Source organism: Cervus elaphus, chromosome 11 (genome assembly GCF_910594005.1).
Source record: "Cervus elaphus chromosome 11, mCerEla1.1, whole genome shotgun sequence".
NCBI classification, from domain to species: domain Eukaryota; kingdom Metazoa; phylum Chordata; class Mammalia; order Artiodactyla; family Cervidae; genus Cervus; species Cervus elaphus.
In genome coordinates this window covers 473,487-501,275 of record NC_057825.1, presented here as the reverse complement: position 1 = coordinate 501,275, position 27,789 = coordinate 473,487, and the positions used below count along the sequence as shown (strand labels likewise).

General features: G+C 55.6%; 1 protein-coding gene across 6 annotated transcripts in view; it reads left to right on the top strand.

Moving 5' to 3' along the window:
• Window positions 1–27,789, top strand: part of EHMT1 (euchromatic histone lysine methyltransferase 1) — a 109,904-nt gene that overhangs the window by 38,218 nt on the left and 43,897 nt on the right. For 4 of the 6 annotated variants that reach the window (XM_043916178.1, XM_043916181.1, XM_043916176.1 and 1 more), the window contains 7 exons: window positions 2,442–2,505; window positions 6,648–7,204; window positions 15,401–15,581; window positions 18,197–18,354; window positions 18,473–18,661; window positions 25,529–25,606; window positions 26,599–26,719. In XM_043916178.1, coding sequence (XP_043772113.1) covers window positions 2,442–2,505; window positions 6,648–7,204; window positions 15,401–15,581; window positions 18,197–18,354; window positions 18,473–18,661; window positions 25,529–25,606; window positions 26,599–26,719 — 1,348 coding nt within the window. Of the gene's footprint in view, window positions 1–2,420; window positions 2,506–6,647; window positions 7,205–15,400; window positions 15,582–18,196; window positions 18,355–18,472; window positions 18,662–25,528; window positions 25,607–26,598; window positions 26,720–27,789 lie in introns of those variants that run through there. The other 2 variants (XM_043916180.1, XM_043916177.1) reach the window with 2 other exon arrangements.

Sequence of the window (27,789 nt, the reverse complement as noted above, 5' to 3'; positions counted from 1 at the left end):
AGCCTAGGGTTGGGTGTCAGGAGACCAGAGACCTGCCCCTTTTCCGTGACGACCCAGGATGAGGAGAGCCTGCAGGTGTCCCCAGTACTTGAGGACAGTCTTGCAGGAGATTACTGGGAGATTCTGTAAAGGTCGTGTTTCTCGTGAAGCTCCTCCACAATTTGTAGTGACAGCTTCCGCCCCCAGCGTGCTCTGCCGTCAGTGGTTGGAATCTCGGGTAAGGAGGTGCATCCCTGTTGGATTGTCAGCTGATACTCATGTTGCTCACTCAATGGACACGAGTCTGAGCAAGCTCTAGGGCTTGGCGATGGGCATGGAGGCCTGGTGTGCTGCAGCCCATGGGGTCGCAGGGCCGGACTAGGCTGAGCTGGCTGGTTCATCAGTGCTGGTGTTTACTCACCATCGTTCCTGTCATTACTCATTCTGACGCTCAGAGGAATGACGCCCAGGAGTCGCATCCCGGCAGTCTGTCCTGGTTCTTGGACACGGCCCGCCAGCTTTCAGCGTGTCGTCCTTGGGTTAGCCCGAGGTTCTGAGCTGCTCTTGTGCCCTGGCCGCCGCAGCTGGTCCTCTCTCCCGTGAGCCTCGTCCTCTCTGTGGAGGCAGCACATAGGAGTGATTCTGTGCGGTGCCCCAGGGCCCCACTCTGCTGGAGTGTCTCTGGAGGTGTCCCAGGCACGCCGGGGTGGGCTGAGGCACCTCCTGCAGAGCAGGGCCGGGTTCACCCGCCAGCTCTTCATGTGGGGGTTGTCCTGGCCTCTGCCTGGCGGGGAGCCCGCAGGCCTCAGGTCTCAGCCTGCGTTCTGCTTGGTTCGGGTTTTGTCATGGTTTGGGCTGGGTGTTCCCTGAGTGCACATGCTGGGGTTCTGGGGGGGCAGGGGGCTGGCGGTGTGCCGGGTGGGGGCCGTCGGGGAGCAGGTGCAGCCGCCTGAGGGGGTGCGGCTGGGCCTCCTCCTGAAGCGGGGCGGGGGCAGGGAGCGGAGGCCGTGGGGGCAAGGGGTGGGGGCTGGTGTCGGGGGTCAGGGTCTGGGGGCAGGGCAACGATCAGGGGCCCGGGGAGCGGAGGCCGCACTGTGCTGTTCGTGGAGATGAGGAGGGTGTGTCAGGCCTGCCGGTCAGCGTGCTCCCACCTCCAGGGAGAAGGCTGGGGCCTCAGCTTTCCTTGGTGCCAGGCCACGCTCCCGCTTCCTAACTGTGGCAGGGCCGTGCGGTGGGCCAGCGCCAGCAAACCATGCTGTCGTCCAGGCCTGAATGGGGTGAATGCAGGCTATTGAGAGGGCTGAGAAGACCCCTGCAGCTGTGCACCCCTGCTTCTAACCTCACAGCCCCCACTGTTACACTGTTAGACCCTCACAGCCCCCAGTGTTGTACCCTCACAGCCCCCTACTCTATCCCACCCTCATAGTCCCCCACTGTTGTATCCTCACAGCCCCCCACTGTTACACCCTCACGGCCCCCACTGTTACACCCTCACTGCCCCCCCACTGTGACACCCTCACGGCCCCCCACTGTACACCCTCACGGCCCCCCCACTGTGACACCCTCACGGCCCCCCCACTGTGACACCCTCACGGCCCCCCACTGTACACCCTCACGGCCCCCCCCATGTGACACCCTCACCGCCCCCCCATGTGACACCCTCACCGCCCCCCCCACTGTGACACCCTCACGGCCCCCCACTGTGACACCCTCACGGCCCCCCACTGTGACACCCTCACGGCCCCTCACCCTTGCTGAAGTTCATGTGTGTATCTCTTCACCCCCGACTGGCACACAGCTCTCAGGACTTTGCTGAAACAGGCCCCTGAGGCTCTGAGCACAGAAGTCTCTGTGCTGTCCGTCTGTCTGTTGCTGTTTGCTGGCTCCTGGGGACGTCACACTGCTGTCCCTGGTCCCATCGCCTGGGCCCTGCCGTGCACTGCGGCCCCCTGGACTGGCGTCCCCGGCACAGGACAGGCACTCAGGAATGGGGCCAGCCTTCAGGCCCCTGTGCCTGTGGACTGAGCTCGCTCCTGTAACGGGGTGCCCCGTGGCCTGCTGGGAGCGGCTGTCCACCCCGGTGCCAGCAGCTGTGGTCTGGGGGCCGGGACTCGGTAGTGCTGCCACGCCCTCCATGTGTGTGCACGTGACTTAAAAAACAGCTGGTCTTAGGTCCTTGGGGGCCCTCAGGGACCCCAGGGTCCCCCACTTTGAAAACCCCTGAGTTTCAGACCACTGGTCAGGTCACACACACAGAGCCTGGAAGTGGGAGGGTTTCCGTGGAGTTTCCTGGGCCTGTTGTGAGCACTGGCCTCTCCCCTTGCAGCCCGTGTCATGGGCGTCCTCACGGGCCTGCGGTGCCTGGTCCGCCGTCCTTGGTGGGCTGGTTCTGATGTGGGTGTGATGCCCATGGACTGGGGTGCTTTGGTGGAGTGCGACTGATGAATGCTTCTCTTCCGCAGGCGGTTCCGGCGAAAGGGGAGACCAAGCAGGACTGTGGCCTGGGAGCCGAGCTGCCGAGTGAAGGTAAGGGCGCCAGGGCCTGCAGGGGTGGCTGCACGAGGTGTCTGGGCTTGGAAGCCCCCCGAGTTGCCCGGCGTGGAGGGAGGCTGGCAAGGGGCTGGGGCCCAGGGAGCCTCTGGCCGCCCTGCTTGGGGCCGGCCTGGATGTGCCAGGCTGGGCCTGCCCGTGGTGGGTGAGCCCCGCCCCCGAGCCTGCCGCTGGGCCTCCTGAGGGCAGCGTCCTGGCCATATGGTCCCACCCGGGCCCGCTGCACTCCTGCCCCGGGCTTCTGCCTGCCTCAGCCGGGGTCCAGACCAGCTAGGGGCTGAGGCCAACTGAGCTCGCGGCTGTGGACGCCCAGCCGGGCCCTGGCCTCTGAGGGCGTTCAGATGCCAGGCTGAGCCTGCTGTGTGTGGGTAGCTGCTCCGCTGGGTGCAGGCTGGGCCATCTTGGCAGACATTGCAAGGAGCCAGGGCTGGTGTCCTGTGGGGGCCCGGGTGCCCAGCACGGTGACCCCGAGCCTCCCGGGGCGAGGCCTCAGGGGGCCTGCTGGCGGGGAAAACCTTGTGCCCCAGGTTGGCGGCCAGGTTCATGTGCGCCCTGAGCTGTGACGGGGACTCTGATGGCCCCGCTCCCTCCCAGGGGCATCTTTGTCACCTTTCACATCCATGGGGTCCTCGTCTGTGACCGCATGTGCACGCCCGAGGGTGACTGTGGGTGACGCATTGTGGGCCCTGGCTCGGGGCTGGCGGCAGGCAGCCTCACTCTGGGAGAAAGGACCCAGGGGCCCAGGCCACAGGGCAGGGTTGTGTGGGCAATGGCATGTGACCGAAATGCGTCAGATTCCAGGAGAGCTGCTGGGGCTCTGGGGCTGGATGGGGTGGGGCTGGGGGGCCTTGCTGCCCAAGACTGTCCTGGAGCCCCACCCCTCCCCAGGTCAGAAGCCCGTGTTGGGGGCAGCTCGTGTCTGCCTCCGGTCCCAGGTGCCTGGCTTGTGCTGATGGACCGACATCTGTGGCTGTGCCCTGCTTACCGCCTCACTCGCCCCTGGGGGTCCAGCCTGCAGCCCCTCTCTGCTGTCCCCGGCCACCCACACGCTGTCCTGCGGCCCCTCTGCTCCCGTGTGGGACCCCTGGAGCCCTGCCTCAGGGTTCTCCGGCGCTGTGCTTTCCTCTCTCCTGACATGCTGCCGTCCATGGGCTCCTCCCCTCCCTCTGCCCTCCTGGACCTTTTCCTAAAGAACTTGAGGGTGAGTGCTGCTGGGTGCTGGGCCCCTCCACACGCGTGGCCCCTGAGCCCAGCCCTTGGCCCCTCCCGGGAGCCTCCAGGCTGGTTGCCGTGGCAGCTGCCCCGCGTCCATCCCCACGGCACTGGCTCGTGGGCCCCGTCTTTCTGATCAGAGCCGTCGGGTTTTGGTGTGTCTCCCTGTTGACTGTTGACGCTGGACATTTCTTCTTGTGCTTATTAGCCTTCTGTATATCTTCTTGGTGGAAATGTCAGTTCAGATCCTTTGCCCATAAAATTGGTTATTGATTTTTTTAAAAATTCATTTATTTTTTAATTGAAGGATAATTGCTTTACAGAATTTTGTTGTTTTTTGTCAAACCTCAACACGAATCAGCCATAGGTATACATCTATCCCCTCCCTTTTGAGCTTCCCTCCCATCTCCCTCCCCACCCCACCCCTCTAGGTTGATACAGAGCCCCTGTTAGAGTCCCCTGAGACATACGGCAGATTCCCGTTGGCTCTCTATTTTATACATGGTAATGTAAGTTTCCATGTTACTCTCTCCATACATCTCACCCTCTCCTCCCCTCTCCCCATGTCCGTAAGTCTATTCTCTAGGTCTGTTTCTCCATTGCTGCCCTGTAAATAAATTCTTTGGTACCATTTTTCTAGATTCCGTATATATGTATTAGAATTTATCTTTCTCTTTCTGACTTACTTCACTCTAGATTCATCCTCCTCATTAGAACTGACTCAAATGTGTTCCTTTTTATGGCTGAGTAATATTCCATTGTGTATACGTACCACAACTTCTTTATCCATTCATCTGTCGATGGATATCTAGGTTGCTTCCATGTTCTAGCTATTGTAAATAGTGCTTCAATGAACAATGGGATACATGTGTCTTTTTCAGTTTTGGTTTCCAGGGTATATGATTAGGAGTGGGGTTGCTGGGTCCTATGGTGGGTTATTGATTTTTATTGATGAATTGTCAGAGGTTTTTTAAAATACATTTAAGATGCAAGTTCCTTATCAAATGCGTGATTTGCAAATACTGCCTTCCAATCTGTACTTTGGCCACCTGATGTGCAGAGGATAAAATGGTTAGATAGCATCATCAGCTTAATGGACGTGAGTTTGAGCAAACTCTGGGAGATAGTAAAGGACAGGGGAGCCTGGTCTGGTGTAGTCCATGGGGTCGCAAAGAGTCAGACACGACTTAGCGACTGAACAACAGCAGTCTGTAGGTTATCTTTTCACTTTCTTGACTGTGTTCTTGGAAGCACAAAATAAAGTCCAGTTTATCTGTTTTTCTTTGGTTGCTTGTGCTTTTGTTATAGCATCTAAGAAACCATTGCTTAATAGAAAGTCATAAAGATTTATGCCTGTGTTTTTGTCTTATAGTTAGAGCTTGGATGTGTTTTCAATTAATTTTTGTATATGGTGTGTCAAGGGTCCGACTTCCTTTTTTGGCGAGTGGAGGTGTTTGTCCCAGAAACTTTCCTTTCTGACTGGCTGTCGGCGCCCGGCCCAGGGTGGCTGTGCTCCGGGCCCCGTGACCACCTGCATCCGCATCCTCCTCGGTGTTTCTGCTTCCCATTGCTTCACTCTTCTTTTTCACAATTTCTTTTACTGTTTGTGAAAAGTTATTTTCCCTGAGCATTTTAGACTAAGGTTATGGAGTTCCTCAATATACTGATTGGAACTTCAATTAGGGTATCATTGAACTTAGTTAATTTGAGGTGACTTGCATCTTTGTATTTTTGCCATCTCCATAGAGACTTTGCATGGTCTTGGTTAAATTTTATATCCTATTTTATAGTTTTCTGCTTTTGTGAATACTATCTTCTTTTTTTCTCATGTTTTCTTCCCCAAAGTTTGTGCTGGTGTAGAAAAATGTCCTTGTTATTTGCATTTGATTTCAGGTCTGGCAGCCTCTCTGCACCCCTGTTTGACGTGCCCCTGTGCCCCAGGTGTGTGGGAGAGCTCACTCCTTGTTGCCAGGCCTCTCGCTTCATCTCTTCTCTTGTGGGGCCACCTGGGACCCCACTCTTGTGTGAACCTTAGTGGTATTAATAGATGTCCTGACGTTGTTTCTGATCTTACATAGAATTCATGTAACATTTCTGAATAAGTATACGTTTGCAGTAGATTGGCACATGGGCTTCTCCAAGCTGAGTAGGTTTTTCACCTCTTCTGTTTTGCTGAGGATTTTAAAAAATTAATGGCCGTTTATTGATTCAGACAGTACTTACTGCACTTATGTTTCTGTGCTCAGGCTATGGTAGTGAATGTGGGCCTTGCCCCAGGGGCCAGTGCTGCTGTGATGGAGCTGTGAAGGTGCTGTGCTCTTTACCCGGGAACTGGGCTGGTGGGTGGTGGGCTCCTGGACATGACCACTGTCCGCTGCACCCAGTGCTGTAACTGTGGGCTTTCTCCTGCTGGTGGCAAGTGTGTTTCTTGTTTATCAAGTTGTGGAGGAGATGAGCTTCAGAGACCAGAGGTTTGTAAGCTCCTGACTGACAGACTGAACGCATCCCGTTTTCTTTAGGTCTGTTCTTGGGCAGCTGCTTCGGAGGCCTTGTTTTCTGTCTGAATCCTCCCCAGTTTTGTTTTCTAGCAGTGACTTTGTTCCTGGAGGATACTAAATCTGTGTCATGTGTTTGAAGCCTTTTAAGAAGCTGGTGTTTGTTTCAAGGACCATGGCCCCGCCCACTCCTTGGTTGGGGATCGGGGCAGACTGTCCTCCCTCCTGGGGACACGTCGTCCCCCACTTCATCAAGTCACTGTTGAGATAGCGACTGTGATGTGCTTTGTATTTAGTCCATCTGAAGTCAGATGTTTGTCCATGAAGTAAACAGTTTCCTGTGAGCATAGCAGTGGGACTCTGTGTTGGGGTCACAGGTGGGCACCCCTGACTCTTGTTCTCTTTCTGCAGGATCACCCATGGCTGCTGATGACGGCTCAGCGGAACAGCAGGGAGGGGAGGCCCCGGTGGCTGCAGATGGGGAGACCAACGGGTCCTGTGACCAGAGCGATGCCAGCGGCCTTGCGGCTGCTGTGAAGCACCCTCAGGAGAGCACGCGAGGCAGCCCACAGGAGGGGGCTGGCCCGGGGGCCCGGATAGCGGAGAATGGGATTCTGGACAGAGACCCCGAGGCGGGGAAGCAGAACCACATCCGCTCTGATGGCTTCCCCCAGAGTCCTGTCGTCGGGAGCAACGGTTACTTCCTTGGCAAGGCCCCATTGTCTGAGCCGCCACTGCGGGTGGCCAGCACCCTGGCTTCCTCCCTGCCTGGCCATGCGGCGAAGACTCTCCCTGGCGGGGCTGGCAAAGGGAGGACTCCCGGTGCTTTTCCCCAGCCGCCGGCTGCTGTGCCAGCCAAGCCTGGGGAGGGCGGCAAGGACACAGAGGACAAGAAGGCCCTGGCCCCGGGCGCCGATGTCAAAGTCCACAGGGCTCGGAAGACCATGCCGAAGTCCATCCCGGGCCTGGTAACACGTCCCTGTTGGGAGGGCCTCTCCTGTCTGTCTGCTCTTGGTTTCGTGTTTGGACGCAGGTGGACTTCTCTGCGCGGAGGGGAGAGGCCGGGAAGAGGGGGTCATTCTCCAGGGTTGCCAGCTGGGTCCCCGCGGGTGATTGCCAGCCTGTCTTCCGGGCTTCCCTTGGTGTGCCCAGCCGACGGGTTGCTCCTCCCCCTCTTTGGGAGTCACTTTCTTGGGAGGCTCAGCACCCACCCGTCTCATTGGGGAGTAAGCAGCGGGGAGGGCGGTTAGGCCCGGAGCTGCTGAGCTGTCTGCTCCCAGGTGTGCAGTTGCACCCGGGAGTTTCTTGGGCGTGTCGCCGGCTGGTGCCCTAGGGCCTTCCCTGGGCCCCAGAGCCTGATGCACACCTGAGGCTGAAGGTTCTGCCGCGTCGCCCCAGCGCCTCCTCCCGGAGCCCCACCCCTCCATCACCTCCTCCCTGAGCTCCGCCCCTCCATCGCCTCCTCCAGAGCCCCGCCCCCAGCACCTCCTCCCTGAGCCCCGCCCCTCCAGCGCCTCCTCCAGAGCCCCGCCCCCAGCACCTCCTCCCTGAGCTCCGCCCCTCCATCACCTCCTCCCTGAGCTCCGCCCCTCCATCGCCTCCTCCAGAGCCCCGCCCCCAGCACCTCCTCCCTGAGCCCCGCCCCTCCAGCGCCTCCTCCCTGAGCTCCGCCCCTCCAGCGCCTCCTCCCTGAGCCCCGCCCCTCCAGCGCCTCCTCCAGAGCCCCGCCCCCAGCACCTCCTCCCTGAGCTCCGCCCCTCCATCACCTCCTCCCTGAGCTCCGCCCCTCCATCGCCTCCTCCAGAGCCCCGCCCCCAGCACCTCCTCCCTGAGCCCCGCCCCTCCAGCGCCTCCTCCAGAGCCCCGCCCCCAGCACCTCCTCCCTGAGCTCCGCCCCTCCATCACCTCCTCCCTGAGCTCCGCCCCTCCAGCGCCTCCTCCAGAGCCCCACCCCCAGCACCTCCTCCCTGAGCCCCGCCCCTCCATCACCTCCTCCCTGAGCTCCGCCCCTCCAGCACCTCCTCCCTGAGCCCCGCCCCTCCAGCAGCTCATTACCCTGTCCATCTCCCTCCTGTGTCCCCAGCGCCTGGTCCTGCTGGTCCTTTTAACGCGTTGATGTTTTCCATTTTGACAGTTTTTTCTTTTTTCATATCCAGCGTATCTGATTAGATTTTAAGTTAAGAATATCTGTGTTCTTAGTTACATTTTTGTTTTATCCTTCAAAAGATAGTTACAAATCTTCTGTGGTCTGGGTTGAAACTGACGTTTCCTCACATGGGGTTCTGTTTGGACCCGGCACCTCTTATTTGGGTGATTTTCCTCTGAAATGCTCTCCCACCAGGAGTGTTCTCACCCTCGTGCTGTGGCTCCCTGTCCCCTGACCCGCCCCGCCTGCTGTGACTGGGCCGGAGGTGCTGGGGGCTGAGCCGCTGCCCGTGCGGCGGCTGGCCCTGGCAGGGCTTCTGCTTTCTGCAGGATTTTTTTGTATGTGCCAAAACTTAAAAAACTTTTAAGTAACTATTCACAGGAAGCCACACAGGTCAGAGAGACCCGTGACCCCTACCCAGGGCACAACAGTGCCCACCTGGCACCATGAGGCCCCCTCTGTGGTCATCCCACCATCCCCATCCCCCATATCTGTTGAGTGTCATTTCAGATGTTCCATAACACGGGGTTATGGAATGCACCTCCGACATCTGCAGGCTGTGTCTGCAGGGCCCTCCTTTGCACGTTGACAAGTTGTGTGTGTTATGTAACGCTTGCCCATCCAGGGATATTTGGGCGGTTCTCAGTTTTGGGCTGTTCCATTAAAGCTACACTACACACTCGTGCACATTTTTGTTTGGACCAAAGTCCTTGTTGTCTGTGAGAGTTGTGGGTGTGCACCCTTATCACGTGTTGGTTTGCAGGTGTTTTCACTTGTAGCTGGTCTTCATCCTTGCACTTCTGAAGACCTACAGTCTTTCTTTAAGTAAAAGTTGTTCATTTTGATGAAGTTCAGCTTGTTCAGTTCAGTTCAGCTCAGTTGCTCAGTTGTGTCAAACTCTTTGTAATCCTGTGGACTGTCTGTCCATCACCAACTCCCGGAGTTTACTCAAACTCATGTCCATTGAGTCAGTGGTGCCATCCCTCCATCTTATCCTCTGTCATCCCCTTCTCCTCCTGCCTTCAGTCTTTCCCAGCATCAGGGTCTTTTCAGATGAGTCAGCTCTTCGCATCAGGTGGCCAAAGTATTGTAGTTTCAGCTTCAACCTCAGTCCTTCCAAGGAACACTTAGGACTGATCTCCTTTAGGATGGACTGGTTGGATCTCTTTGCAGTCCAAGGGACTCTCAAGAGTCTTCTCCAACACCACAGTTCAAAAGCATCAATTCTTTGGTGCTCAGCTTTCTTTACAGTCCGACTCTCACATCCACTACTGGAAAAACCATAGCCTTGACTAGATGGACTTTTGTTGGCAAAGTAATGTCTCTGCTTTTAACATGATGTCTAGGTTGGTCATAACTTTCCTTCCAAGGAGTAAGCATCTTTCAGTTTCATGGCTGTGGTAATTTTGGAGCCCCCCCAAAATAAAGTCAGCCACTGTTTCCACTGTTTCCCATCTATTTGTCTTGAAGTGATGGGACTGGATGACATGATCTTAGTTTTCTGAATGTTGAGCTTTAAGCCAACTTTTTCACTCTCCTCTTTCACTTTATCAAGAGGCCCTTTAGTTCTTCTTCACTTTCTGCCATAAGGGTGGTGTCATCTGCATATCTGAGGTTATTGATGTTTCTCCCAGCAATCTTGATTCCAGCTTGTGCTTCATCCAGCCCAGCGTTTCTCATGATGTACTCTGCATATAGGTTAAATAAGCAGGGTGACAATATACAGCCTTGACGTACTCCTTTTCCTATTTGGAACCAGTCTGTTGTTCCATGTCCAGTTCTAACTGCTGCTTCCTGACCTGCATACAGATTTCTCAAGAGGCAGGTCAGGTGGTCTGGTATTCCCATCTCCTTCAGAATTTTCCATAGTTTATTGTGCTCCACACAGTGAAAGACTTTGGCGTAGTCAATAAAGCAGAAATATAACTTACACAATATTTTTCTGTTAAGACTGTGCTTTTGGTATCATCCCTAAAAACTCTTTGGCCAGCCCTAAATCCTGAAGATTTTCTCTAATTTTCATAGTTTTTTAGTCTTATGTGAACTTTAAGTATATATGTGTGTGTTAGTCACTCATTCGTGTCTGACTCTTTGTGACCCCACGGGCTATAGCCTGCCAGGCTTCTGTGTCCATGGGATTCTCCAGGCAAGAATACTGGAGTAGATTGCCATTCCCTCTTCCAGGGGAATCTTCCCAACCCAGGGATCGAATCTGGGTCTCCCAAATTGCAGGCAGATTCTTTATCACTGAGCCACCAGGGAAGCCTTAAATATATGACCTATTGTGAATTAATTTTTATACTAGACTTGAGGCTTAAGGTGAAGTTTATTTATTTGCCTACCATTTTTTGACTCACCATTATCGATTTTAAAATGCATGTCAGAAAATTGTACATTATGTATTTATCTCGTTGAAATTTTACTTTTATTCCGTCCCCACTTCTAGAATTTTGTTCTAACATAGTTTTATTCTTGAAAGGTTTTTACTGTCACTGTCGTATTCCTCTAGAGGAAGAAAAAAAGCAATTTGAAATTTAATTTCAAGAAATGTCTCTGACCATAACGCTTATCTAAGGGTTAGCTTTGTTCTGGTGGAGTTGCTATGATTGTTACTAGTACACAGTCAGTTGCAATGCTCATCATTCTGTTGGAAGTTACTGAGCACACTCAGGCTGTTGCAGGGAAATGAAAGAGAAGGGTTTTGAGGCTTCAGAAGCTGATTTGCTGAAGACCATGCTTGCCTCCACACACTGGTAACTCAGTCTGCTTCCCAGACCCCTGCAAGAGGACGGGCCTGGAGATGTGGAGACTGGGGGCCCTTCTGGCTCCCGGACCCAGACCTGGCCTCTCCTGACTGCTGGCTTTTCTGTTCCCCAGACCCTGCTCAGTCTTGTTCAGTTTTCTTAGGAAAGCATGTTTTGTTGAAAATAAACATGTTGCATGTTTATGACAAGAAATCTATTTTCCATTAAAAGCTTAAAAACGCAGGGTTTTCCACAGCTGGGCGGCCTCACGTCCCCAGCACGGCAGAGCCAGTTGCCTCTTGGGTTGTGGTGTCACACCATCAGACTCGCTGGCTCAGGGTTACGTTAGCCCCTGCTCACACGAAGGGGGTGGGGGAGGCCCTGTGCCCCACGCCGGCACGCTGTGTAGACTGGCCCCCTGACTGACTTGAGTCCGCTCTTGGAGGTGCTGCATGGGGCCTGGTTTTCTCCGTGAGTGTCTTTGTGTTCAGGAGAGGAAGGTGGGCCAGGAAGGGGTGGGTCCTAGTGCAGAGGGGGTGCACGTGGGTGTTTGCTACCCCTGGAAGGGAGGCTGTGGCCTGGGTGTGGAGGCAGGGCGGCGAGCAGAGGCTGGGATGGGACAGACGCAGTTGCCCGCAGGTACCTTGGTCACAGGTGGCCGTGCGGGTGTGTGCGGGTACTGTAGACGTGGGCACGAGTCCTCTTGCCATGTGGGGGACTGGCCCTGGCCTCGGCCCCGGCCCCGGCGGGGGCGCCGCCTGGAAGTCCACCCTAGCGTCTCTACCTCGGTGGGTTTGCTTGGTCAGCGGATAGAGCCCTATCCAGATGTAGAGTCTTCACTCAGGTTTAGCAGTTCTTAGCTTTATTTTTTAGATATTTTGAAAGGAGCCCTGTGCGGGGGCCCCCAGGCAGGCAGGGAACGTTTGGAGGAGCCAGAGGGCAGAGCGTGCTCAGGTCTGGCTGCGAGGAGCCTTGGCCTTGGAGCTGGGTCCCCAGGCCACCCCCAGGCAGGCCTATCAACCTCTCCCAGATGTTGATGCCAGGAGATAAGGACGCCTTTTTTAAAACACTCTATTAAAATGCACATAACAGAATTTAGCATCGTAGTCATGTTTAAGTGCCCAGCCATCACCCTGTCATCCCAGAACTTGCTCATCTCCCCAAACTGACCCTCTGTCCCTGCTAGACTCACTTGCTTCCTCTCCCCTCCTCTAGCTCTGTCTCTGCCCCCCGCTCCCCCCCCCCCCCACACCTCTGTATCTCCTGTCTGTCTCAGATCGACAGAATCAGTGCCTGGTCCTTCATAGAAGCAAGTTCAAGTTCAGTCGCTCAGTTGTCTTTGCGACCCCATGGACTGCAGCACATGAGGCTTCACTGTCTATCACCAACTCCTGAAGCTTGCTCAGACTTATGTCCATAGAATCGGTGATGCCATACAATCATCTCATCCTATGTCGTCCCCTTCTCCTCCCTCCTCCAGTCTTTCCCAGCATCAGCGTCTTTTCCAGTGAGTCAGTTCTTGTCATCAGGTGGCCAAAGTATTAGAGTTTCAGCTTCAGCATCAGTCCTTCCGATGAATATTCAGAACTGGTCTCCTTTAGGATGGACTGGTTGAATCTCCTTGCAGTCCAAAGCACTCTCAAGAGTCTTCTCCAACACCACAGTTCAAAAGCATCAGTTCTTTGGCACTCAGCTTTCTTTATAGTCCAACTCTCACAATCAGGCATGACTACTGGAAAAATCATAGCTATGATTAGATGGACCTTTGTTGGCAAAGTAATGTCTCTGCTTTTTAATATGCTGTCTAGGTTGGTCATAGCTTTTCTTCCAGGAGTAAGTATCTTTTAATTTCAGGGCTGCAGTCACCATCTGCAGTGATTTTGGAGCCCAAGAAAAGTCTGTCACTGTTTGTATTGTTTCCCCATCTGTTTGCCAGGAAGCTATGGGACAAAGGTCCTTCACACAAGGATGTGTCCTTTTGTGTCTGGCTTATTCCACTCTTTACAGGGTCCTCAAGAGTCGTCTGCTCTGTCTCAGAACATCCCTCCTTTTCAAGGCTGAGTGATATTCCACTGCATGAGTGTCCATGTACACACCACACACATAGTTGGTTTATCCACTCTCCATCGTTGGGCACTTGGGCTGCCTCCTCCCTCATCTGCTGTGAACCCAGTTGTACAAAGAGCTCTTCTGGTCTCCGCTTTCGGTTCCTGAGGGTGCGCCCAGAAGTGGGATTGCAGGATCCTCTGCTAGTTCTGTTCAGTCTTTGAGGAGCCTCCACGCTGTTGTCCATGGCGTCAGCGTGTTCTGCCTCCTCCCACGGTGCCCAGAGGTCCCAGGGTCTCCACGTCCTCACCAGCACGTGGTGGGCTCTGTTCGTTTGATAGCAGCCATCCCAGGAGTACGAGGTGGTCCCACTGCAGTTTTGAGTTGTGTCTTCCCGATGACCAGTGACGTTGAGCATCGTTTCATGTGCTTTTTGGCCCTGTGTGTGTCTTCTTCAGAGAAATCTCTGTTCACATGCTTTGCCCACTTTTCAGTCGAGTTCTTTGTTGGGATGTAGAGTTGTTATATATTCTAGACTCGAATCTTCTATCAGATACATGCTTTGCAGATGTTTTCTCCCATTCCGTAGGTTGTCTTCTCATTCTGTTGGTTGTCTTTTGATGCACAGAAATTAAAGTTTTAATTGAAGTATAATTGACTTACAATGTCATATTAGTTTCAAGTATACAGCCTAGTGATTAAATATTTTTATATATTATGAAATGATCACCAGGGTAAGTCTAGTTTACAGTCAGTCACCATGCAGAGTTATTATACAATGTTGTTGACTGTGTTCTGCATGCTGTAGTTACGCCTCTATGATTTACCTATTATATAACTGGAGATTTGTACCTCATAATCCCCTTCACCTATTTTGTCTGTCCTCCCCCATCTCTCCCCCCGTATCTGTGAGTCTGTTTCTGTTTTGTTATGTTTGTTCATTTTTTTTGTTTTTTAGATTCTACATATAAGTGAAATCATGATATTTGTCTTTTCCCCTTATTTCATTTAGTGTAGTACCTCTGTATCCAGAGGTATTGTCGGTATTGTCACCGACAGCAAGGTTTTATTCTTCTTTATGGCCAAGTAATGTTCCATTGTGTGTGTGTTTAAACACCATGTCTTCTCGTCCGTTTGCCTGTTGATGGCATCTGGGTTGCTTGCATGTCTTGGCTGTCATAAACAGCGCTGCAGTGAGCATAGGGGTGCATTTATTTTTGTGAATTGTTATTTTTGGGTTTTTTGGATAAATACCCAGGAGTGGAATTTCTGGGTCATATGGTAGTTCTGTTTTTAATTTTTTGAGGAATCCCCGTAGTGTCTGCACCAGTTGACGTTCCCGTCGATGGGCACTAGGGTTCCATTTTCTACACGTCCTCTCCAGCATTTATTATTTGCCGTCTTTTGATAATGGCCATTCTGACAGACATGAGGGGATATCTCATTGTAGTTTTGACCTATGAGAAATTTTTAATTTTAATAAAGTCTAATTTATCTTTTTTTTCTTCTGTTGCCTGTGCTCTTGTTGTAATATCCAAGGATTTATCACCAAGTCCAACGCTGTGAAACTTCCGCCTTGTTTTTTCCTGCAAGTTTCCTAGTTGAGGCCTTTGATGCGTTCTGAGTTCATCTCTGTCAGTGGCGAGAGGCGAGGGTGCCCCTGCGTCCCCCTTTGCAGCCGTCTGTCCAGTTTCCCAGCCCCGTGTGTTGAGGGAGTGCTGCCGCTGTGTGTGCGGGAACGTGCGGCTCAGCCGAGTCGGCCGAGGTCGGGCGGTGACTCTCGGGGAGCGTGCGGTGTGGGCGCCGGTCGGGGCCGCTGTTGACCTCGCCCGGGAAGGCTGAGGCCAGGACACCGAGGAAGTGGGTAGAACTCAGCAAAAGAATCTTACGTGTGGCCTGATGCTGTGGCGTGAAACCCCCTGGGGGTGTGACCCGCGTGGAGGGCGCTGCCTCAGAGCTTCCTGGGTGTCTCCCGCGAGTCATACGCGTCGCCTGAGCCACAGGCTGGCGAGTGCCCCTGCCGCTTCCCCGGAGACGCAGACCCTGCTGTCCCCTGTGCTGCCACCGCGCTCCCCCGCGGCTCGGCCCGTCCTCGTGGGGCCTGGGGGAGGCAGCTGGTTCCTGCCGCCGGCCTGCGTGCCACTGCCGCCTGTGTGTCTGTCGGTTGTGTGTCTGTCGGTTGAGGCGGTGCCGCCTGTGTGTCATTGTTGGCTGTCTCTGTTTTGAAGCACGCGGCAAGTAAGGACCCCAGGGAAGGCCGGGACGCGCGCGACCATGAGGAGCCGAAAGAGGAGCTGAGCAGGGGCGCCTCGGAGTTTGCACGCCAGCAGCTTTCACCCCCCTTCCCATCCCTTCACCAGTCGCTACCTCAGAACCAATGCTACGTGGCCACCGCGAAGGCCCAGACAGGTAAGGGGGCTCGCTGCGCTCGCCCGGCCCATGTCACTGCCTCTGCTGGCCTCCAGCTCCCAGACGATGGTCACTGTCAGGCTGATGGTCTGTGGCTGTGGTTCGGTGGGGTGGGTGCTCTAGGTCTGGGGCGGTGGTCAGTTCAGGGGCCGAGTGCTGGGGCCCGGCACGTAGGACGGCCCCTCCTGCGTCGGAGAGGGGCACACCAGGTCTCTGGTGGGCCTTCCTGGAGGGGCGGCTCCTGGGGGGCTGCCGGGGGAGAGCTGTGGAGCCTGCTCCCTCTGGAGACTGGACTTCTTGGGGCAGACGGGCTCTCCGCCAGGCCCTGGGCTCGCGGGTGAGGGGCGACTCAGACTGCAAGAGGCCCTCAGCGCGGGTGGGGGCGTCCTCTTGTTGCTTGTCAGTAGTTTGATTTCAGACCCGAGTCTCTGGAGGGCCCTCTGTTTCACCACGGGCACAGTCACCCCGCGAGGGGCGCTCGCCTCTGACGTCATGGTGGTGGCAGACCTGGGCCCCTTGGTGTGTGCTTGCCACGCGGAGCGCCCTCTCACACAGTCGCCTGGGAGGCACTTCTGGCCAGGCGTTTCCTGCCGTCCCCTGGAGCTCCCCCCGAGGCTCATGTCCTCGCTGCGTCCCCCAGGTGGTGGGGACCCCCGGGTCACCGTCCTGCGTGTCTCGGGAGGTGGGGCCTAAAGGGCTGCGTGATCTGCTTCTCCCCGCTGGCGACGTGGGCGTCTGGGGACATCCGCCGGGACTGACCTCCCAGCGTGGCTTCCCCCTCCCCGTCCCTTCCCGCCTTCCCGTGGAGCTTCTGCTGCAGTGAAGGGCTTCCCTCTCCAGCTGTGCCTCTGTCTCAGCTCGTGGGCCCTCCTGTACGTCTCCCGTCCATCACCGTCATGTCTGCGTTGTCCTGGGTCTGCCTTTCAGGCTGGCTCCTGAGTCCTCTGACATGACCCCCTCGCTTGTGAGGATTTCCTGCCTCTCCCGGTGGACCCGGCCCGTGTTGTGCTTCCTGGTCCTGGGCCTAGCCTTGTCTCCAGGGAGCTCACGTTCTGTTTGTTGAAACGCAGTGGTTGTTTAGAACACAGGGTCAATCTGTCTTCCCACCACACCTGGTGTTATTGTTAAATAGTAATAGAGTCTCAGCCAGACAGAGCGGCAGCTCTCTGTGAAACAGCACCCGTGTGTGTGGGGCTCGGCGACAGTGTGAGGAGCTGGTGCTTCTGTTAAGATCTGTTAAGATCGGGGACTTCCTCATGGTCCAGTGGTTAGGATTTGATGCTTTCGCTGCTGAGGGCGCAGGTTCATTCCCTGGTCAGGGAACTGAGATCCTGCAAGCCATGTGGTGCTGGGGGGAGGGGGGAGAGGGGTAGGGGCAGGAAGAGTTCAGATTGTTTGTGTTTGAGCTCTGTCATTTCCTCATCCTTTCAGGACAAGTTCTCTAAGCAGAAACACTTAGACTGTAGTAGTTTCCCATGGGAGTCCTTCCTGCCTTCTCTGCAGGTTGAAGACAGGGCCCCACAGGCTCAGGATTGCGAATGTGGCCTGGTGCCCAGACCCTCCCGCGGTCTGCTGGCCCTGCTTCTCGGGGGGACACAGGTCTTCCCTGCTCTGCCCGTGGCCTTTCTGCGCGTGGCCGTGGCTGATTGTGACGGCACCCATGTGGCCTGGGAGTGGGCGGTCTCTGTCCACCTGGCCCTTCAAACCCGCCTCCCCTCCTTCCTCTGTACCGCCTCCTGTCCGTGTTAGACTTGCCTCGGGACACTCACGATTTCAGGTCGTCCCTTCTTGTTCCCACTTTGAGTTACAGCGGTGAGAGCCCCGGCGGGCCTGTTCAGCCTCATCGCAGGCTGGCAGACTCCAGATCTGCACGAAGCGCACAGGCCGCCTGCCTCCCAAGACAGCTGGGAGGCCTGCTTGGGTCTCGCCTGCGCCCCGTCCTGTGCGTGGATGGCGTCGTATCTCTCGTGCTCCCCGCAGGCCCGCGTGCTGACAGTTCTCGTGTCCTGGCGCCCATGCGCACAGCCGTCTGTTTCTCCAGTGTCTCCTTGCCGTGTTTCGTGGAGCTTAAACATAAGGCGTTTCTCTCAGTCCTTTAGAGGAGCTCCTCCATGTTAAAGCAGTGGTTTTCAGATTTTTTTAGAAAACAATTCTTGAAACTTCTTACAAAAAGAAAACATCATAGGAACCCTCACTCCAAAGCAGTGAGCCTGGGGCTGCCTCGCCCAGAACAGCATCAGTGGCCACAAGCCCTCCCAGCCCCTGCTTGGTCCCGCGACCGCTGCTCTTGCCTGGAAGCCCTGCTCCCACATCGCCCTCCCTCCCTCATGTGCAGGGACAGGGCGCTGAGCTGTTGTGGAGTTCTGACCAAGGACGGAAGGTCCTGGTGACCACGACTTGTCAGGCCCGGCCGGCTTGTGTGTGGCCTCTGCACAGCGTGCTGTTTCCTTGCGAACAGATTGCATGGTCCGTGGTGGGTTTTCTGCTTTCTGTTTGCAACTTACGACACTGTTGTGGGTGCTGATGGTATTTTGGTGATCAGCCTGCCTTTAAAAACATTTGAATGGCATTTCTTTTCTTCTCTTGTCCCCTTTTGACTTTTTTTTTCTTTTTAGCTTGCTTGCCTTTTGTTTTAGCAGCTGCAGTATCTCGGAAGAAAAAGCGAAGAATGGGAACCTATAGCCTGGTTCCTAAGAAAAAGACCAAAGTGTTAAAGCAGAGGACGGTGATTGAGATGTTTAAGAGCATAACTCATTCCACGGGGGGCTCCAAGGTAAGGGGTGTGCCAGGCTGTGGGGGCCCTCTGCCTCTCTGCTCTGCTCCAGGGCAGCCCCCGCCATGCCCACTGGGAGGAGTCAGGGGGTCCCGACGCTGCATCTGCACTGTTCCAGGGTGAGAAGGATCTGAGTGATGGCTCCCTCCATGTGAATGGTGAGAGCCTGGACCTGGACTCGGAGGAGGACGACTCGGAGGAGCTGGACGAGGATGAGGACCAGGGCGGCCCGCCAGCTGCTGCGTTCCCTGCTGAGGATGGCAGGGCCTCCAAGGACGGCATGCTGGCACCTGACCGTAGCCAGAAGGTGGGTGGCACGTACACCCCACCTCAGTCCTGGGTGAGGGGCTAGAGGACATGTGCACTTGGGCCTTAACAAAGCCCTGCTTGCTTGTGGCTGTGATTCTTGGGTTTTGTCTCTGTTGGGTCTTTGGACAGTCTGTTTTCATCAGAGCAGTGCTTGTCTTTCTGGGCAGTACTCCCTGGAGTAAATGTCTTGTCTGTAGGCTCTGGAGTAACAGGAACAGTGTCGTAAATAACTACTCTGCCAGCCATGCTGACCCGGTGCCTGTACAGCCTGCCCATGGCCCTGGCTTAGTGTCCTGGGCGCCCGCCCAGGGTGCGGTCTTCCTGCAGGCGAGGACCCCGTCCTCCTGGTGGGGCGAGTGCCCAGCTGTGACAGGCCTGTGGGGCGGTTCCGTGTGTGGGTGTGCTTGATGAGCTCAGATGTGCAGTGTGGTGGTCCTGGCGGTGCACTGCCCGGGGTAGTGCGGGGGTCCCCACAGGGGCACCGGGAGCAGGCCTGAGCAGAGCAGCTCTTGGCGTTCGGGCCTTCCAGTCAGGGAACGGATGAGTTGGAGGAGGAGCAGCAGCCGTGGCTGAGAGTCAGGCAGATGCAGAGCTGTGGTTTTCCCGTCAGCGCCGTCTGAGGAAACCCTGGGCCATCTTTGTGTAAGACAGACGCCATATCTGACGAGTTACTCTGGACTAAGGGTGGGCAGAGACAATGTGGTGAGTTTCTTGCAACAGTGACTTTTTGAAAGTGAGAGATTTTGTTGATTAGCCTTTTGCACTTGGCAGTAGTGCTGTGGGTATAGATTTTGATGTGTGTGAAGGATTTTCTTTCAGCCTCTGGAGTTCAGGAGTGTCTTGTTGTTCAGTCACTCAGTCATATCCAATTCTTTGTGACCCCATGGACTGCTGCAAGCCAGGCTCCTCTGTCCTCCACTGTCTCCCAGAGTTTGTTCAAATTCATGTCCGTGGAGTCGATGGTGACATCCAACCGTCTCATCCTCTATCAACGACGTGTTGCCCTCAGTCTTTCCCAGCATCAGGGTCTTTTCTAGTGTGTCGGCTCTTTGCATTAGGTGGCCAAAGTATTGGAGCTTTAGCTTCAGCATCAGTCGTTCGAATGAATATTTGGGATTTATTTCCTTTAGGACTGACTGATCTCCTAGCAGTCCAAGGGATTCTCAAACAGCAGCACGGTTCGAAAGCATCAATTCTTCAGCGCCCAGCCTTCTTTATGGTCCAGTGCTCACATCCATACATGACTACTGGAAAAACCGTACCTTTGACTTTATGGACCTTTGTCAGCAAAGTGATATCTCTGCTTTTTAATACCCAGTCTAGGTTTGTCATAGCTTTTCTTCCAAAGAGTAAGCATCTTTTAATTTCATGACTGTATTCACCATCCACAGTGATTTGGGAGCTCAAGAAAATAAAGTCTGCCACTGTTTCCACTTTTTCCCCATCTGTTTGCTGTGAAGTGATGGGATCAGATGCCATGATCTTAGTTTTAAGCCAGCCTTTTTAGTCTCCTCTTTTATCCTCTTCAAGAGGCTCTTTATATCCTCTTTGCATTCTGCCATTTGAGTGGTATCATCTGCATATCTGAGGTTGATATTTCTCCCGGCAGTTTTGATTCTAGCTTGTGAGTGATCTAGCCAAGCATGATGTACTCTGCACATAACTTAAATAAGCAAGATGACAATACATAGCCTTGATGTACTCCTTTCCCAATTTTGAACCAGTCCATTGTCCCATGTCCAGTTCTAACTGTGTTGCTTCTTGACATGCTACAGGTTTCTTAGGAGGCAGGTAAGGTGGTCTGGTGTTCCCATTTCTTGAAGAATTTTCCAGTTTGTTGTGATCCACACAGTCAAAGGCCTTAGTGTAGTCAGTGAAGCAGAAGGAGATGTTCCCTTGTCTTTTTCTAGTATTGCTTAAATTTCAGAATCATTGTAGCCACTTATGCCAGTTCTACTTGTCTAGGAGGTTTTGGGGCAAAATTTTAAATGTTGTCACAGCCCCTGAGGTGTAATTATTCAAAAATAAATTGGTAGAAAATGCGAACACTAGAGATTTAAAGGAAATTTTAAAATCATTTAAGATATCATTTATTATTTTTCCCATCTCCTGTAGAAGCATAGGAGGAAGCAGTTTCCTAGCCCCTGTGTGTGTGTGTGTGTGTGTGTGAGAGAGAGAGAGAGAAAGTCGCTCAGTAATATCCGACTGTGACCCTAGGGACATAGTGCTTGGAATTCTCCAGGCCAGAATACTGGAGTGGGTAGCCGTTCCCTTCTGCAGGGGATCTTCCCGACCCAAGGATTGAACCCAGGTCTCCCACATTGCAGGCAGATTCTTTACCGGCCGAGCCACAAGGGAAGCCCCTCGAATGGTATTTGGAAGGTGTGCTCTCAGACCTGTGCTCACCGTTGCCTGCAGTGGGATCAGACCCAGGGTGCCCAGGTTCCTCCTCATGCACCATGTACCGCTCTGCGCCCCTCAGCAGGTGCTGTCTGCTCCCCACTCCCCGAGCCATTTCCTGCCTTCACAGGGGACACTCGGGGCATGACCTGCCCCCTGCGGTGGGACGTGGGCATCACCAGGTCACGGGCTGCAGCGCGTGGGGAGGGGCGGGTTTGTGTCTGTGTGTCCCTGCACCTCTGTTTTGTTTCAAGCGGGCCAGGCAGCTCTTCACGGTCACTAGCTGTCAGGCTTTGTTCTGCGACCCCCTTTCTGCCGTCCTGTGGCCTGGGCAGCGTGGGGTGAGTGCGTTGCTGACCGATGGCTTGAGGGGCTCTGCTGTCGGCCTTGGCTGTGACACCAGAGCTGAGGGACACTAAGCTGCTTCTGCGTGATTTCTGGGTTCTGGATTCTAGTTATGACATACAGGCCTTTCTCCTTGGCAATTTTGAATAAATTGATGTAAGCTATCTTTTGTTTTTTCATAGGCTTAGTATTTTATGTGTAATTGTGTGATTCATGTAGAACTTGTGATAAGACGTGAGGTAGAGCCAAAGTAGGTTGCACGCATGGAGAGGAGTCACATCTCAGTGAAGCTCGTTCAGCGGACTGTGAGGCCGGGCTCCGTGCGGCCGGCAGAGTCCTCGGACGGGCGTCGCTTCCCTGGTGACGAGACCGCCTGTGTCACATGCACGCGGCACTTGAATTCGAGTCTGTCTCTGGATTCTCAGTGTTGATGGAAGTTCTCCTCCTCCAGAAAGAATCTAGATACTGAATAACACTGGGTAGATGTTAATACAAACGGGAAAAAATCAAATGAGTATCAAGCTAACAAAAGAATGAGGAAGACAAATAAAAGCGGAATGAAGAAGAAAATGTGGAAAATGAAGTAAGACGGTGGGAGCAGGTCTACACCGGTCAGTGATAGTAACAGACTTTGGTGGGTTTGCGCTCGGCTGTTCAGAGACGGGAGACGAGAGGCACACGGCCGGGCCTGAGACGGGACGTGCGTGAACACCGAGCTCAGTGTCTGTCCGCCAGCCACAGCCACGCCTCAGAGGGATGGGGTAGGGGCTCTTCCCAGGACCTGCTGGGGTCCCGGGGCGGGAGGGAGCTGGAGGCTGTTTCCTGGGGTCCGGCTTGCTGCCACATAGATGGGCTGGGGTGCAGGCCAGCCTGCAGGGCGAGTCCGCGTCGGCCCAGCAAGAGGCACCCCTGTTTCTGAGTGGAGCTGGTTACTCAGTTGTGACTGTGGGATTTACTTGTGGTGTTAGTTCGTTTTTACTGTGTGTGACGGTGTCTGAAGGTGGCCTGGGGTCCCCAAGCCCCTCCGGGGCCATCACGGTTCTGGGGCCGAGCGGGGTCCCCGAGCCCCTCTGGGGCCGTCACGGCTCTGGGGCTTACCTGTACCTGGGGCTCGTTTGGCTTTGTCATTCTCTGCAGAAGTCTCGCTGTGCGTGTGTTCCCAGCCGGCTGTCCCCAAGCCCTTGGCTCTTCTGAGGAGTCTCTAGGGGAGGAGGGATGCTGGGGGCGTTGTGGGGCTGCCCCCTCTAGCCTGGCAGTCACTGTGTTCTGTACCCCCCGGGGGGCCGCACGCCCCACGTGTGCCTCAGGTTGAGCGCGTCCACGCTGCAGTTCTGACTCGCGTTTCCTGGCCTCCGAGAAGGTCAGGGGTGTCCTGGAGCCTTTGCCACGTGGACGCCTTCTCTTGTGAGATGCCTGCCGGGAAGTCAGCTGTTGATCTCTGTGGTTGTCGGTCTTCTTAAAAGAGCGATCTGTAGGCAAGGAGCCCCTGTGCATGCGGCCAGCACGCCGCCCCCTGCTCCTCACTGGTGACCAGTGCTCGGCACCCTGGTCTCAGCACTGGGTGGACGGGGTGGGAGGGTGCGGCTGTCCCCGGCGCTCTGGCCTGCTGGCTGGGTCCCTGCCCCGTGTGGCATCTGCCTGCCGCGGTCCCCCGGGCGCCCATCTGTCTGCATCCCTCACGGCACTTCTCCAGGCCTCAGCCGGCTGCCGTGTGCGTTCTTGTCCACTGACCCCTACTCCTCCCTTGACAGTCATGTGGCAGGAGTTTCAGAAGTTGTTAATCTGCCCATTTTAGTGGGTAGTTCCATTGCTCACTCTTTTTAAAATAACTATCCAGTGAAATTTAAAGATACTTAAATAAAGCGAACTAAAGATACCAGGAAAAAGTTGTATGTGTTGGTGGAAGTTTTAAACCATCGTGAACATGAGTGAAGAGAAGATGCACATAGCCACTGTTAGGGCCTCCTTGGTGGCTCAGTGATGAAAGAACCCGCCTGCTGATGCAGGAGACCCCAGTGTGACCCCTGGGTTGGGGTCTGGAGAAGGGAATGGCTACCCACTCCAGGACTCTTGCCTGGGAAACCCCATGGCTAGAGGAGCCTGCTGGGCTACAGTCCGTGGGGTCGCAGAGGTAAACACGACTTCGTGACTGAACTGCAGCAGTAGCCTCCATCTTCCCTCACGCGACTGTGCTGAGTTGGTCATTCTTGTTGCAGAGCTGTGAGGTGAAAGCCGGAAGGGAGCATTAATATTTAAAAGGACGAGGGAGAGGGTTCGCTGAGAATATAATCCTCCTCTGAAACGTCTAGGGAGGTCAGCTGAGCAGCCACTGCAGCTGGTCAGCTGAGCGTGGTCCTGCCGGCTGGAGGACGCGCGGGCAGCCTGCCAGCGGGACGCCCAGGATGCCGGCTGGCGTGTACGACCGGGAGGTCAGGACGGCGTGGCCGGGCCTGTGCGCGGGGGCTGCTGCTCCCCCAACGGTCCTGGGGCGGTTTCCGCAGCTGACGATGCGGAACACAGAGCCAGTGTCACCCCAGGGTTCGCTGTCATCCTGTAACACCGCCGGAGTCTCTAGCAGTAAACTGAACCAGAGATGTCTGAGACCTGTGAGGGGAGAGTCGTACAGCTTTGCTGAGAGAGGTTTAAAGAAACATACGTTCATGGAATGACCATAGTTTGTCTGAATGAGAGGATCCCTTGTGTAATTTCCCTTGCCCCATGTTATCCTTAAGCTCATCAGAATCCTCATAGGACCTTCGGTGGGGCCAGCTGATGTGGGGGTGTCATGGCGGGGACAGGGGCGGGGTTGGCAGGATGGGGCTCGGTGGGGCCGTGCAGGCACCATGCGGGGCAGCTGCCCACCCTGCCGTCCGTCTACAGCGCGGCAGTTTGCTGTCGGAGCTGGGCTTCCAGCTGGGGGCGGAGGCCGTGACCTTCTCGGTGGGCGTCACTGGGATGATTGGCGGCAGAGTGGAGGCCGATGAGCCATGGGTCACGGGGCTCAGAAGACATGGGCTCCTTTCCAGACACACGGGGTGGTGGTCTCACGGCTCTGAACACACTCAGACCACTGGCTGTGTACAAGGGTAGGTGAATGATAAATCAGAGAAGCTGTTACTTAAGAGAGCAAATTCCAGAAGATTTAAAATGTCCACACAGGGATTTCCCTGGGAGGCCAATAGTTAAGACTCTGTGCTTCCAGGGTGGGGACCAGTGTTCATTCCCTGCTTGGGAACCAAGGCACCGCATGCCATGTAGTGCAGCCAAAAGTTAAGAAAAAGTTAACACAAAATATTCAACTGTGGGAAAAAAGCTTTGGAAACCATGTTTTCTAATCTCAGATGAAAGCTTTCTGGTGTAAGACACAAACCCAGAAGCCGTGAAGTGGGAAATGGAGAGGTTTGACTTGTTAAGTTGGAATTTCAGAAGTTTTATATTAAAAGAAAGACGAGAAGCAAAGCCCATAAGACTTGGTAGGAGAACGTTGATAACATATTTAGCAGACAGAGGAGAACTCTCCTGTGGGTGTGTAGCTCCCACAGTTACTAGAAAGCAGGGACCCTGGGGAAATATGGGCCAGGAGTGTGGTCTCCCGGACTTGGAGGGAGAAGCAGAGGGGCAGGGCTGGGGGTGCTCGGGACTGTGGGGCCCCCCACCCCGAGCACCGACCGCGGTGGGGACCCGTGTCGCTGTTTGTCCGGGCGTCTTGGCTGTCCTGTGGGATTGTGGGCGTTTGCAGCCCCTGGGGAGCCACAGTGGGCCAGTGTGCAGAGCGGAGGAGGGCGCGGGTACACACGGGCTTCAGGGTCACCGTGCACGTAGGGGTGGTGAGCACGAGCACCTCTGTTCTGTGACGGGAGGGATTCTGCAACACACTTCTTAGAAGAAGGTGACTTAGAGAAGTGTGCTGGGTGCTGCTGCTGGGAGGCTGGGTGCGCGTGCCCATCTGGAAGGGGTCTGAGCGTTTGCCACAGCCTGAGGCCTGGGCCGGACTGGGCCCTCAGTGTGGAGCGGGCACGCGGGCGCCCCCAGCAGCCCCTCAGCACGGGAGTCTGAGTGCCTGCCCCCAGAGGGTCTCACTGGCTTCTCTTCTCTCTCGGGCCCCTGCGTGGCCGCTCAGGTGGATGGCGAGTCTGAAGAGGAGCAGGAGTCGGCCGGCACCGCGGATGAGGAGGAGGACGGGGACGAGTCCGACCTGGTAACGCCCGCGTGCGCGCGTGACGAGAGTCCTGGGTCCTGCCCCATGGAGCGGCCCACACGCAGAGCCAGGAGGGGCCTCATGGCCGGTGGGCGGTGGGTCCAGGGGAGCCGCTGGCCCTCCAGGCTGGGCGGGGCTCAGAGCTGAGGGTGGGTCGGAAGCTCGGCTTGGGGGGCGGCGGGGGCTTGGTGAGCTTGTGCCGTGTCCGTCCAGCCAGGGCAGGTCTCTGAGAGGGAGACGGTGGCCACGTGGGGGCTGAGAGGATGTGAGGGCGGCCCTGTGGCGATGAGCGTGTTTCCCTGGGGCCTGGCCCTGGTGCAGTGCAGCTCATGTCCCTCCCTGGGTTCTGCCACGGAGGCACAGGGCGCTGGGGCCCAACTCCAGGGCTCAGGCTCCCAGGCAGCTCTCGGGACGGCACTGAGCCGCCCCGGTGTGTCTGTGGATCTCGTGAACACAGGCTGTTAAGTGTCTCCTCATCCTTGGTCAGCGGGGCCGCGAGACCCTCGCGTTAGACTTGGCAGCGTGGTTTGTGGGCCAGCTTTCTGTCTGTCTAGCTCAAGGCAGTTAGATCCTGTCTGCGTGGAGATGTGAGATGCAGACACTCAGGAACTGTGACATGTCATGAGCAGCGACAGTCTCTTCTTGTTCTCTAGGCTCTGGCTCATTTGGTTGTAGACCTGAAGCAGATTGAGGCTTTGTCCTTTTCTCAAGAGCAAGGCGAATGGTTGCGTGCGAGTGAAAGTGGCTTCTTACTGAGCTGCTTTAGTTTCTGCTAGAACTTTCCCATTTATTCTTTTTTGTGCTGAAACTCAAGTAACCAGGCTTGGAGTGATGTTTAGGGACAAGCATCAGTATCTTTACGAATGTGACCTGGAAGGGACCATCTGTGAGTGAGAGGGGTCTTGCGGTTGAGGGATGGCCACACGGCAGGAGCCAGAGCCTCTGCGCCCTGAGCCCACACTCTGCGTTTCTGCCCTCCCCCTGCTCCCCAGAGCTCTGAGTCCAGCATCAAGAAGAAGTTCCTCAAGAGGAAGGGGAAGCCTGACAGCCCCTGGATCAAGCCGGCAAGAAAGAGGAGGCGGAGAAGTAAAAAGAAGCCCTGCTCTGTGCTAGGTAACCACGGAGCCGCACACAGCCTGGGCGGGATCGTGCCTGGGGACTGGGTTCTGCAGAGGGCTTCGTTCACCACTGTTAGGAAAACAGACGCCCAGCAGTGACTTTATCAGAGCTGCGGGGGGGCTGCCCGGGGGGTGCCCGGGGGTCTCCTGCCCGCAGGCCCTGAGGGGTGGCTGCTTGCTGACCGCTCCCCCACAGCCTGTGTCCTGCCCTCGGTGTCCTGGGGCCAGACCCTGGGCCACGAAGCGGTGCTCAGCCCTTTGGTCAGTCCCCTTGATCCGGGGGTGGTTCTGTCTCAGGCTGACTGGGAGGGGAATGACCTCAGGCTCAGTGGCCCAGCCCTGGTCTGCAGCCTTGCTGTGAAGGGCTGAACGCAGCAGGGGGTGTGCCGTGCTCCGGAGTGGGGCTGGTGAGCCCCTCTGCGCCTGTGACTGAAGGCCCTGCCACGCCCTGTGCATGGCCGATACCCCTCCCCACTCAGCCCTCGCGGCCCGGCGCTGCTCTGCGGGGTCCTCTCCTGGGGCCAGCGCCGTGGAGCCCGCTCACGGAGGGCACTTCTCTTTGGCTTCTCCACGCGTCACTGGGTCATCCGCGTCGTTGCTGGTGGGAATTGCTGCACGGCCTCTGTTCTCCAATAGAGAAGCAGGTCATGGAGCTGCCCCCGAAGTGCAGAGGGCTGCTGGCGGGCCCGCACGGCAGGTGCTCTGAGGCTGGGTCAGGTGGTGCCTGGGGCTTGTTTGCCCACCCGCCACCGTTCGTCCCTGAAGCTCCTCTCCTTCACTCACAGTTCCTCGTCTCTCTACCTCGAATCATCAGCCGAGATCACACACCCTGTGTTTCTGTTGTCGGCTGACAGAAGCCATTGTAGACCCAAGACTAAAAGTCATTTGGGATGGAGGCTTCATCGCCACCATCTTGGGTATAGCATGCAGAATGCCTGCCGGAATATTTATTCAAGCAGGAGTTTTAACTGTATTCCCTTTGTAAAGTATTTAAAATTGCACAGTTTACTGGGGTTCCTCAGATGGGTGATGATTTCTGCAGGTGGTCAGCTCCTTCCTGCCTGA